Source organism: Engystomops pustulosus, chromosome 11 (genome assembly GCF_040894005.1).
Source record: "Engystomops pustulosus chromosome 11, aEngPut4.maternal, whole genome shotgun sequence".
NCBI classification, from domain to species: domain Eukaryota; kingdom Metazoa; phylum Chordata; class Amphibia; order Anura; family Leptodactylidae; genus Engystomops; species Engystomops pustulosus.
The window spans coordinates 14,160,248-14,173,364 of record NC_092421.1 but is presented as its reverse complement, the minus strand read 5'-3'; the positions used below and the strand labels follow the sequence as shown (position 1 = coordinate 14,173,364).

The window sequence follows — 13,117 nt, the reverse complement described above, 5'->3', positions numbered from 1 at the left end:
GGGCTTCTGGGGGTGTTACCAGAACCCCTCTGTGTTGCATCATCACAGGCTGTTGCAGTTTCACCCCTCCGCACTGCTCCCACAGCACTCCCCACAATCACTCTGCCTGATGTGGTCTCACTGAAGCAGAGGAAGTTTCAGCACACAGTAAGAAGGGCAACAACCCCCAGAGCCCATCTGACTTATTAGCATATTTATAAGCATAAGTGCCCCTGGTTTATTATGCTGGATTTTGATGGTAGATTTCCTTTACAAGAAATCTACCACCAGGATGAAGGATTGTAAACCAAGCACACTGACATACTGATGTGTGCCCCGTCTGGCAGGATCTGCTCTCTATTTAGCTTTCATGCCCAGTTTTATATATTTTTTTTAAATGGCTTTAAAAATTATGTGAACCGTGAGTAAATTGATATCTCAGCACCTACTGTCCCCCATGGCCCCATCACCTGCACTACTCCTAATATTGTAATGCTATACAACAAGTACTTTGTATATAAATGTGATCAATTGTTCTTTTATGTTCAGCTTTGACTGCACAGTATATGAAAAAATTATTTTTCAGTCTTTTATGTAATCTTGGGTTGGGTGGTAAAATTATAAAAGGTTACAGAAACTCAAACAAAAAAAAAAGAGAAGTGATACAAGCAATACATCACTTACATAGAATATATCACCTGCTTTATACATATGAATGACTTCCATCAAAATAGCAGAAAGAGAACCAATAATAATAATAATAATAATATAATAATAATTATACTTGAGTATAAGCCGAGTTTTTCAGAACAAAAAATGGCAGGCTATATACTACAGGGGGCTGGCAGGCTATATACTACAGGGGGCTGGCAGGCTATATACACTACAGGGGGCTGGCAGGCTATATACACTACAGGGGGCTGGCAGGCTATATACTACAGGGGGCTGGCAGGCTATATACTGGGGAGACTGTGACCAATGCATTTCCCACCCTCGGCTTATACTCAAGTCAATAGCTTTTTCCAGTTTTTTTGTGTTTAAATTAGGGGTCTCAGCTTATACTCGAGAATATACGGTAATCTATTTTTAATATAGTGCCATCAATTTCCGTAGCGCAACCTGTTTAGCAGATTTGCATATGCAGAATTAGGCAGACACTTACCTCTTGACATACGCGGTACTGATCTATGGCCCATACTGTAGGTACGTGGGTGGCCAGCAGCTGGTACTGAGTTAGCGTAGTGTTACATGCTCTTGCGCAGATAAGCCGCGTCTTGCCCACGGCGTTATCTCCCACCACCACACACTTGATGGTTTCCACATTGGGCCTTTCGTAGTCCATATCAGTGTCCATTTATACGGCCCTATGAAGAAGACAATGCTGTGATGAGTAAGGCAGTGACATTACAACTAGGAAGGAGGAGAGTTACGTTCCTCCTTTTATACGGAGTCGCCCTGAGCTGACGGAGACAAGGCACACCTCTCCTGGATGGAGAAAACATCACAATTATGTTTTCTCCAAACGTAAACCAGTCTGCTTAAGGTGTATCTGGAATGTGGCTGACTTGTCTGTACTATGACAGCATTTACATACACGATACATTGTATATACAATATCTATGTATAGTATGTGTCACAGCAGACACATGCCACAAGGACAGTTCAGCTCCAGCAGGTATTTAAAGAGACGTCACTTCACTGAAATCATTATGACCGATGATCATTAAAGGAAATCTACCATCAGGATTATGTATTATAAACCAAATACCCTTACATGCTGGTGGGTGCCCCCTTTATTAGGAGCTGCTCTTCTTTTAACTTCTTATGCCCTAGATTTATGAGAAAATACGCTTAAAAAATTATGCAAACTAGCCTAAGGGGCTCCAGGCTCCATTAACTTTTATGTAGCGTGGAGCCCCTCAGGCTCATTTTGAAGCCTTTTTTTGTAAAATATTAGATATAAAAAGCTTAAAGAAGAGTGGATCCTTACAAAGCATGTAAGTGTACTTGGTTTATAATCCATAATTCTGATGGTAGATGTCCTTTAATATTACTTTGAAAATATTATTTTAAATAAAGAGTATTTCCAAATGCAAATTGCATAAAATAAAAAGAATCACTATTTGTCCATTAACTCCCCTGGGGATCGATCCATTGCTGCCCTACCATGACTTCTCCTGGTCTCTATCCACATGCATAGAACATGCGATCACTGGCCGTGGCACCATATTACTTGTATTCAGGGGTGTAACTACAGGGGTGGCGGCTATCGCAGAAGCCATGGGGCCCGCACTGTCAGGGGGTCCCAGCATCTGGGATATTGGGTATTGTAAGGCAGTGGCTGGAAAAGTCATCAATGGCATCTATGTTCCAGCTAGGTTTTTCCTTGTAACCCCCCCTGCTAGTATTGCAGGTCAGAGATGGGAGTCAGTAATATGGCATGTGGCCAAAGACTGGTTGCAGTAGTCACACTCCATTTGCATCTATACAGAGACCAGAGGACCATCGAAGAGGTAGCACTGGATCATTGGACGTACACAAAGTTGAGTTTTTTAAATTTTTATTTGCAGGGTGGGGGCACAAAGATATAATTTGGACTATTGGGATAATAAAAAAAAAGAATGTAAAGACCATAGAAATAACTAAAGTACAATCCAAGTCTAAATATAATAATAATAACAATATTATTATTATTAATATTCATAACCTATACGCACTCTATGCACATTTTGCTTGCCTTTCTCTACATACACAATGTTTGGGCTTTCACTGCAGTGCAGTAATTATCTGTTAATATTTTTTTTTACACCTATTCCCAAAGGAAATCAGTTATTACACCACTTCAGCTTCTCTGCTTTGGAGTCCACACATCTATTCTCAGAGCTTGTTAACCAGCACCAAGAGGAATGATGCTAAATATTACCATGCCTTGGGAGAGGCGATATCTCTGCTTGCTTTCTAGAAAACATGATCTGTACTTAATTTCCTAGAAACTGTGTCCTCGCCAGTTGAGATAAAGGTAATTGGGCAGGAAGATGTTATCCAAGAGAAAACTATCATTGGAGAGCAGCTAGATGAAGGGGTGTAGTGGTTGGAACGAAGCCAAAGATGTCTTTAAGGTTAATTCACATGCGATTAAAAAAATTCTGCCATGGAAAATGTTCATTGTGCACAAGGGTATCTGAAATTTTTATTTTTTTCACGCCTATTCTAGTGCTCGCACATAGTCAAAAAAGGTGGCCGTAGGAGTTGTCTCCTGTTTATAAGGACACCACATTGGAGGGTTCCTCTTTATTAACTAGAACATGTATTGTATACAGACAGGTCTACAGTGTAAGAATGAATGCAATTTGCTCTTATTATGCTTATTATGTATGACACATCCACCAGATATCTCTTAAATACATGATTGATGCAGGTGCCAACTCAAGAGAACGGGGGTCTTCCAGCCTCCTTCCCACTTCAGGCCAAATGCAGGGCCACTCTCTATTTTAGTCTATGGTACATATATAGCCAAGCATATAAACTCCCAATTCAGCCTGACTGCTTGGAAACAACACCTAAATGGAGAACTGTGGTCTGAGCACTGCTTTCCCGTAACGGGGCTGAGTGCAGACCTTGTGCCGCATGCGTGGCCACTCTCCATTTAACTCTGTGGGAGCGAAGTTATAAATGGGGATATAAACTCTCCGTACAGACCAACCTCTGAGACCTGCACCTAAAAAGAGAGCACCACCCCCTTTCCACAGCATGGTTGAATGCAGAGTTTGGTGCGCATGCGCGCGCTCACTCGACACTCTATGGCCAGCCCTACCTTTGCATTATGACTTTCCTTGTAGGTCTGTGTCAAATGCATTATTAGGCTTTCCAATATGGGTTTTGACTAACACGGACAAAACATTCATGGCCAAAATCTGCTGTGTAAACTAGTCCTTAAGGTTCTTCAATTCCTACAACAAATATATAAGTTTGCTGCCAAAAACTCCATTCAAAGTATTTCCAGATTTTGAGAGATTTCTGCAACAAGCCTTCTGTATGTGAATACCACCCTTATAGAGCTGCTGCAACTTATGTTGTGTTGCTATTTTTGCAAATACTATTTATATCTAAAATAAAAAGGGAATGTTGTGCTCCAAGAAAAATAAGCAACAAGCTTTAACTTTGGACACCTTCAGGGCAATAAGACCCTTAGGCCCTCATTCATGAGAAACTTTCCCAAAGCTGCTGACCTACATAGGCCGTCTTGTAATTTTATGACTTTGATGATAGGAAGTTGGCCTGGAAAAAAGTTGTTAATGGTTTTGGAGTCCAGATATTGAGTGGGATAATTGGCAATCGCTTAATATGGTATGCCAACGGCGATTTTATAAATAGGAGGCAGGACACTAGAGAGGTCATTTTGGGACCATTTGTGAAACTTAAAGCCACAAGGCAGAAAATAATTAATGTGGATCGGTCACACATCCTGATATCACTGTAATTAATTGTATTCTCGTATATATGGTCCATATGGTAGTGGGCTTGATGCTCATGGCACTTCATAGAAAGTATGACCTGGAAGCCCATTACACTACAGATGGTGCTGTCACCAGTAGAGTAGCTGTGACCCATTACTAATCTGTCCTGTAGACATATTGTATATAGTTTTTGCCTGTTAGGACATACAATGCCAATTTCAATAACCCAATACAACCTCTACGATTCACATCTGTGGCAGGGAGACATGGTCTCTCACACTAGTCCCACTAAAGTTTTAAAATACTTACAAAAGATTAATGTAACATGCACATAACATTACATAAATTACTTTGCCCATAAAACTGAAAAGTTGCACAGTGTCTAATTACAAACCAGTATTACAACTTATGACATGGATTGCTCTATCTAGGAAGATCCTGGAAAGCAGGAGATTTGTTTAGTCACTAAATGACTAAAGCTTCATTGAAAATATTTCTAATTCATCTTCTACAAGTAATCAACTCAGGTTTTACTAAACTATAAAATAGAATAAAACGTATAACTAACTGGTGGCAATGGAACGGACATGTTGCAACTTTGTACAACTGATAGGTAGGTTGCTCTGACAATTATGCAATGATGCAACATAGACCTCCATAGCCACAAAGCAGAACTTACTTTTAGGGTTTGGGAGGGTACTGGTTATTCTTAAGTATACCTATAAGTATGAAAACTTAAAGGCAACAATTTATGCAAACGGCTATTGGAAGTCACTTTCTTGAACCTTCTGTCATATGTATCACAACTTCTGTGCCAATCCCATCTGTAAGTTATGCATCCAACCACTCTCACCACATTTAGTGTGCTAGTTGACTCCCTCTTTACAATAGCTAATAAACCCCCCCTTCTCTTGTAGACCAAAGAATGCATAGGCAGAGGAGAGACTGATGTAATGGAAAGCGGCAAGGGAACAAAAGGTGTCAAAAACGTACTTGCCGATGGAACCGTTCTAGAAGTTCCAGTTCCGTTGTAGTCCTTTACAGAAGTATGTCCCACTTAAAGGGTTTTATGCAATGTCATGTTGATATACAATCTTTTAGAATATTAGTTCGGAGGATAGTCCTTCACCCCTACTGATCAAATTTTTCCAGTGGAAGATCCTTGAGCAGTGAAGTCATATGACCTTGTTACATCTTTGTTGTACATACATTGTAAAACAAATATGTAAAAGCCTTCAAAAACTGATTGGCAGAATCCCCAATTGTTAGACCCCTACCAATCTTATATTGATGGCTTATCCTGAAAATAAGTCCTCAATATTGAATTTCCTGGAAAACTACCTCCAATAGGTACAATAGTAAGTCAGTTACATATAAGGTTACCTGAACAACCCGAGAAAGTGATTCTTATCCAATCTGAAAATGTATAATTTAGTAGTAATAATAATTAAACAATAATCTCATACATCCAATCACACTTTTGGGTCTGCAAAGGAGGTACCAGGTAATTTCCTGTTAAGAATCTATGGGATGCCCTACCTATCCGTCACTCACTATTCATAAAAGGAAATGAAGGTACAAAGATCACCAGCATCCTTAGCTGTAATTATACCGATGACATGAGCAGATCTATGTACATAGTTATAATTAAACCCGGACACAATGCATAACACCGAGCTCTGAGCAATGATTACTCAACAAATGTTTTATATGGAGAATAAATGTATTCATTATATTATCTTGTAACAGAGCACATTAAGACCTTGTAATACATGCTTGGCCACGTGACTTCATCCGGTTACTGCAGAGTCACTTCTAGTGACGTCCAATGATTCAAGGGGAAATAAAAATATATATGATACAATGTGTCACATACTGATACTACTGATTCGGAATGCTACTGTTGTCTATAGAAGTCACGTGACACCTATTACAAAATCCATTCGCAGAATACTAAAATGTTTCAAGTCATTTGAGTCTCATGGATGAAATTTGTGAAAATCTCACCCACTTTGTTGGTACGGTACAAAGCAATTCCTTAGTAGAACTTTCTCTATATAAACATGTGAAATTCTGATTGATGCTACTGCTGCTTTCCAGGATGAATGGATTTCTGCCTGTGTAGACCTGACATTACATTCGAATGTGATGGCCCTTTGCTTGTAATGACGTACAAGGCTACAGATCTCATAAAAGTAAACTCTGTTTACAAACTTATGATATATCAGATTCGTAAAGATCCACAAATTTGTTACTAAAAACTTCTCACTGAACTTTTCTCCTAATAGAAAAGGTGTCATTGGGGCAATTTTACTTAGGGCTTTGCGCCAGTTTTCTGACGAACTTTGCACTTTCTTTTAAGTGTAAACTGCTTGCACCGGTATTTAATAAGTGTCCACGCCACTATTGTTTTGCACGCAACCCTTTTGGGGCGCAGCTGCACTAGTCATCATGCAACACAAATAAGGGGACGTTCCGGCACCGGATTTAACATGCACTCCCTAAGTTAAAGGTGCACCACAACAAAAGTTGGTGAACTCTGTGGGGCCAGTGCAGGGAAGCGCAAGATTCTTGATTTCTGGCACACGTTCTTAGTGAATCTGTCACAACCAGCATTATACACGGGCAGAACACTTTTAGTGCAGTTTCCAACATTATTAAATAATGGGGCACATTTACTAAAAAAAAAGGACTACAAATACCAGCATCAGTGGCGTAACTAGAAGCTGATGGGCCCCAGTGCAAAGTCTGTGCCAGGCCCCCGACTATAATGTATGGTGTATAGTAATAGTCTTCTCATATGGGAAAGTGACACCATAAGGGCCCCCTAAACCTCTTGGGCGATCGGAACCTCTGTAACCCCCTAAAGTTACGCCCCTGACCAGCATGTCTAGACAGTAGAAATAAACAATCAACTCAATCTAACACTTTACAGCTCTGCGGTCACCTTCTAGATAAATTACATAGCGAAACTCAGTTCCATATAAAATATTAGGAATTCAAATTCCAAAGTAAAAAGTTTTTTCACCTGTATATCCAGTCCCAGGTAAAATTCAGACAGTAGCTGTGAACACGCACAGACAGGAGGATGTCAGTCGGTCTTCATTGACTTGTCAGTCGTCATGAAGCTGTGATCCTGGCGTTGGCTGTGATCTGACGTGGCTTCAGGTCTCATTGGATAGAGGCAGCTCTCTTTACAGGAGGCAGGCAGTAATGGTTCCCTGGCTGAACTTTACCAGACACTTTGTAGGCTGGTAACTAGTCATAGGAGCTGACATCCCGTCCCTCACTGTGACTCACATCTCCGGTTGACAAATCCTATAAGATTACAGGTGTGCCAGCTACCTAGTCAGCGAGTGGTATTACCTGAGTACAAAGGTGCTGCTCCCGGGCTTTAGCACTGTACATTAACTTTTAGACATTCTGTACATACTTCCATTGTGAATACGTTACTGAATGCGGATACCTTCCGTAGGAGACATTTTATTGGATCATAAAACGCATTCGTTATTGAATGTTTATGTATAACAGATGAATTATAACCCTTTATAGTTTTATACTATGATATTGCAATGTGCCATATATTAAAGTTTGATTAAAAAAGCTCCGTCAGCGCCATATCCGTGACAACTGGATTCTTGTCGTCTGTTTTATTTTTTCGTAAAAGTCGCTGGAAGAGTCAAATCCATGCACAATGCATAGCTATTGATAGTATATAGTCTACAAATTCTAAACTGTATACGGTGGAAATTATCATATTCCCTGATGAACATGGACTCTATTTTTAAAGGATCATATGGCGGATTTCGGCGTCTTGAGCCCCCTCACGCCTTCCTACAGAACGGTTGTCACAGCAACACACAACACACTCCATAGACACAACACTGAGTCTCTGGATAAACCGAGTGCTGCCATTCAGTGTACACAAAGCCAATTTGTAGCCCCCGTCACCCAAACATACACATGTATCTTCTATTCTGACCTCTCCCCAAAGCAGGCTGCAGCCTTGTCGGGGTTAAATGCCACATTACAGCGTCCACTCACAAAGGGGGGGGAAAAAAAACCACACACTGACACACAAAGCCTCATTACATCCGCCTTGATCTGCTTTATTTCCTGGCTGGACTGATAACGCCTCCCTCTGTGTCTCTCTTGTGTTACCGTTATTTCAACTTGCCGCACATCAAAAGAGCACGACTGATCACAGAGCATGGGAATCCGCGTGTGTGCACGGAAACATGCCAACATGTATGTGCCGCATCATGTAACATCAGACCCGTGCATGCCAAGCCGGCCTTGTGTTCAGGTTCTGATCCGGCAACATCTGCATGGAGTTTGCACGTTCTCTCCCATGGTTTTGTTGTGGTTTGCCTTGCACATTCCTTACCCTTATCCACAATCTTCCTTATCCAATATCTAACGCAAGTCGATGGAAGTGCAATCTCTGTACAATCTGTATACACACACGACATGTAAATATTACAGTATACACATCATCTACAGACCTGGTGTCTTCTCCTCCCTGGATCACTTGCTATCCTGAGCCTCCAGCTCCCTATTGTTCTCCGGCACACGCTTGCAAGGATGGAGGTGGCAGGCTAAGACCAGGCACAAGTTTGCAGAGCACCATCGCTCGATCTCATTGTCTTCTTTCTTTGCGATGACAGACCCTACCCCTATCCATCTTAAGGGGCGATCTTTACCCTTTTATACATCTCCACCCCCTTTTCTCCGCCCTCCCGCATACACTTTGGGAGAGAAAAAAAAAAATATGTGAATCGAGAAGCGCAGGGCTGTGTAATGCAAGCCGACCTCCAGCTGCAGTAGCAGCAGCTCGACTGCGTGACGTCAGCGCCCTCCCAGTCTATTTATATCCAATAGGTAATGCACTTGTGCTGCCTGCACCTAAAAAGAGCTGATCCACGTGTAGTGGACTGTGGGAAACAGCAACAGTGCCTAGATGTGATAATACAGGAGGAGGCCACCAACTGAGTGCATGTTATTATGTACATCCTTGCATCCAGAGAGGCACAATGCTGAGCGATTGGGAGCCTTAAAAACCCCTGACTCAGTGTTCCTAGAGTAAACAATGGGACTGAATAATAATAATAATTCTTTATTTATATAGCGCACACAGATTACACAGCGCTGCACAAAGCATGTCAAAGTGGTCCCTGTCCCCATGAGGCTCACAATCTAATCAACCTACCAGTATGTTTTGGAGTGTGGGAGGAAATCGGAGGAGCCGGAGGAAACGCACGCAAACACGGAGAGAACATACTTGCTCTTTCCAGATGTTGACCTGGGTGGAATTAGACCTCAGGACCCCAACGCTGCAACGCAGAAGTGCTATATATATGTAATAGAGGACAAATTTGCTAAACTCCCTTGCATTTCATCAGGCACAGTAAACTGTGCTCCTTCTTGCCTCTTTATAGATGTTTACCCTGTAAAATCTACTCATGTGGAGCAGTGAGGGGCATTTATTCATTTTGGCGCAGGGTGGTGGTCGAACAGTGCTATATTTTGCTTTGTGATGGAAGTTTTATGGCGCGAGGGATTAATGAATTGGCCCCCGGACCGAAAGGTTTAGCATTCTCTATACTTGCTTTTAGTTGCTCTCTTTTTGCGCCACAAATTGCGCCAGAGTTGGATTCACAAGCAGCGGCCAAATTTTGCGTCACAAGAGGCGCAGAAAGGAAAAAAAAAACGCAGCCGTTTTTTTCCTTCGAAAGGCCATAATAAATGACCCCCGGTGTGTATCTTTATTTTGTCATGCTTTTTTTCTTTTTTTTTTTTGTACATTTTTTTGGGAGGATTCGCACTTTTTTTGCACTTATGCCAGAGTGTTTGCTGCTGTGTGTGTCTGTTGCAGTGTTCCTAATGTATCTTGGTAAGATCTAGGTTTCCTTTGATTTACATCTTTTTCAACCCCTATTTTTGAGCAAATAAAGTGAAATTTTTTTATGCGTAACTCGAAGTACAACTGACCCATACTTCGGCTGCATTCACACACATGTATGGGGGATGTATATACGGCCGATATATGCGTTCCCCATACACACACGTGCGGCACCATACCGCTCCGTAGCCCGTAGAAAGATAGGACACGTCTGCGCTCATCCCCTGCTCCTCTCCGCAGCGCCGACACATCGTCTGAATGTAGCCTTACCTCCATACATGTGTCTAAAAAGTCGCAAAAAGTCAAAAAATGCTGAAACTCACACCACCAAAAAAACCATGTTTTATGTATCTAAGGCCCATTCTACACTTGTGAGTGTGTTGCGATGAACAACTGATATATAGAATCATTTAACATGGATTGGCTAGAATGGATTAGTGTAGACTGTATAAGAATCCTGTGTTTTCTTAAGACAAAATCAATATGTAAAATAAGATTTCACAGAGGATTTACTGAGGACTCTATATGTATATAAATACTTTAATTAGATATAAATCAGCTAATGCAGTTTGTACGAGAAACCTAGAATAGAATCAATATGTTAGATGTGATTTCCCTGAGGAATTACTGAGGAACACACACATATACTGTATATATCCAAGTTAGTACATTGTGGTAGGGTGCAATGCATTCAAGATAGGACAGGATGTAGAAAAACAGGCAGCACTCTATGGTCCAAATCACAGTTGAAGCCTCACGCACACAACCGTTTTTTTTAGACGTAAAAATGGCCCCCAGCAAGTTTATTTTGTGTCTAAATATAGCCCCATTGACTTTAAGGGGGAAAATGGCTACGTATGGGTTCACTGTATTTTCCAGCCACAAAATGTGCGGTTTATTGGAAGTGTTCAGTCTGTAAGAGAAGCATGTGTTTTCCCAAAACAGAGTGGATAAATTAAAATGGGATTTCCAGGAGGAATAACTGACGACCTATGTATATATGAATACACTCTAATATGTCAATTACTAGGAAATGTATAGATAAGTGGTGAAGTGTCCCCGTAAAGTGAATAAAAACCCTAGACAGCGGAAAATAGATGAATAACGACAAGTACACAAAAACGAGGAAGAGAAATAGATGTGTACAAAAAAATGTATTTAGTTTTTAAAAAACGTTTTTAAATTGATTCACAGGAACCCGTAGTCTGATACTTCTAAAAGCGTATAACTCTATATCACGGTTAAAGGGGTTGTCCAGGAACAAAAATGTATATATGGCTGGGGGGGAGGTGCTAGAAAAACAACTCCTGTTCACCCATGACCGTCACTCCCTGGTCTCTGTCAGTATACGGAGGCTGGATGTGCTATCCTCCTGACTACAGTCACAAGTATGCTCCAGGTCTCTTTCTTGCCCCGTAGCTTACATGGCGTCACGTTGCGTTTTATTTATGAGTTGTCGATACCACAATATCAGGGGCAGCTCGGTGGACGAGTGGGTAGCACTTCTGCCTTGCAGCACTGGTATCCAGGGTTTGAATCCCACCCAGGTCAACATCTGCAAAGAGTATGTATACACTCTCAGTGTTTGCGTGGGTTTCCTCCGGGTGCTCCAGTTTCCTCCCACACTCCAAAACATACTGGTAGGTTGTTTAGATTGTGAGCCCCATGGGGACCAGGACAAATTTGTCGTGCTTTGTGCGCTGTATAAATAAAGAATTATTATTATTGGTCCTTTTCCACACCTTTCTTTTTTGGCCGCATAATTTGGGCGCAGCGCAACATTTGGCGCACAAAAAGTTCTATTTCACCTTCATGAATGTGGAGTTAGTTCAGACCATTTTTGGTTCTGCGCCAATTCATTAACCCCTCAGCCACAATCTAACATCCCAGTGTAATATATCACACAATTTCTGTGGCAAAAAAACACGGACCATGCACCAATATTGATAAATGCCTCCCTAAGGCCCCTTCCACACTTGCGTTTTTCATGTGTGTGTTCTGTGCGTGCTTTTGACGTGCAGAACTTGCATTGCACTCTGACCCATGGTAATAAATGGTCTTTTTCAGACTTGCATATTTTTTTTTCACGTACACACGCGCGTTTCTTTTAACGCACATTTAAATCTCAGCATGCTCTACTTTTGCAAGTCACACACGTGAAGAACTGAGACACTGAAAAATGTTTTTCACTGACCAAACCCTGATCGCACCCTGATCAGACTCTGACGTGATCTGGAAGGGGCCTAACTCTCTTCTATGCACATCAGGTTGGGAGCACATGGACTATTGCGGCTCTATCAGACACCAGAAGGTTTTGGCTTTATGTAGGTTAGCGAGATTGTCCTATATCTTTTCTATTTATATCCGCCCGATTGGATTTCATTCATGAAAAACAAGGAAGGGCCTGAGCCGTTGTCTGTGCTGTACGTGCAGCTGATAAGCCTCCCGGGCACAATAACAAGGCTGTGTACAGTAGGGGCCTGGAGGCGCAGGCGTCTTGTCACTTCAATAGGGTGACGTCAGTTTCATGACAGCTGGGACAGAGCGGCGCACGTATCTGCAGTCATTTCTTTTACCTCCCACTACCCTGAGCTGGGGGGGGGGAAGACAAAAACAATGGTCAACTTTCACATCAGTGACCGTATCCAGGAAAAACATCCAGTTCCCATTAAAAAATGGCACAAAACCGTCCTATGGATATAATATCCATACACGAGTTATAATCCAAAAATATCCACCAGGAATAAAAGTTGCCATAAGATAGCATTGTAACTTTAAA

General features: G+C 41.5%; 1 protein-coding gene across 4 annotated transcripts in view; it reads right to left on the bottom strand.

Moving 5' to 3' along the window:
* The window catches only part of RHOBTB1 (Rho related BTB domain containing 1), a 61,767-nt gene that overhangs the window by 23,667 nt on the left and 24,983 nt on the right, over window positions 1-13,117 (bottom strand). For 2 of the 4 annotated variants that reach the window (XM_072130992.1, XM_072130993.1), the window contains exon 3: window positions 1,142-1,343. In XM_072130992.1, the coding sequence (XP_071987093.1) occupies window positions 1,142-1,333 (192 nt within the window). In that variant the 5' untranslated portion in view covers window positions 1,334-1,343. Of the gene's footprint in view, window positions 1-1,141; window positions 1,344-7,464; window positions 7,857-8,941; window positions 9,249-13,117 lie in introns of those variants that run through there. The other 2 variants (XM_072130991.1, XM_072130994.1) reach the window with 2 other exon arrangements.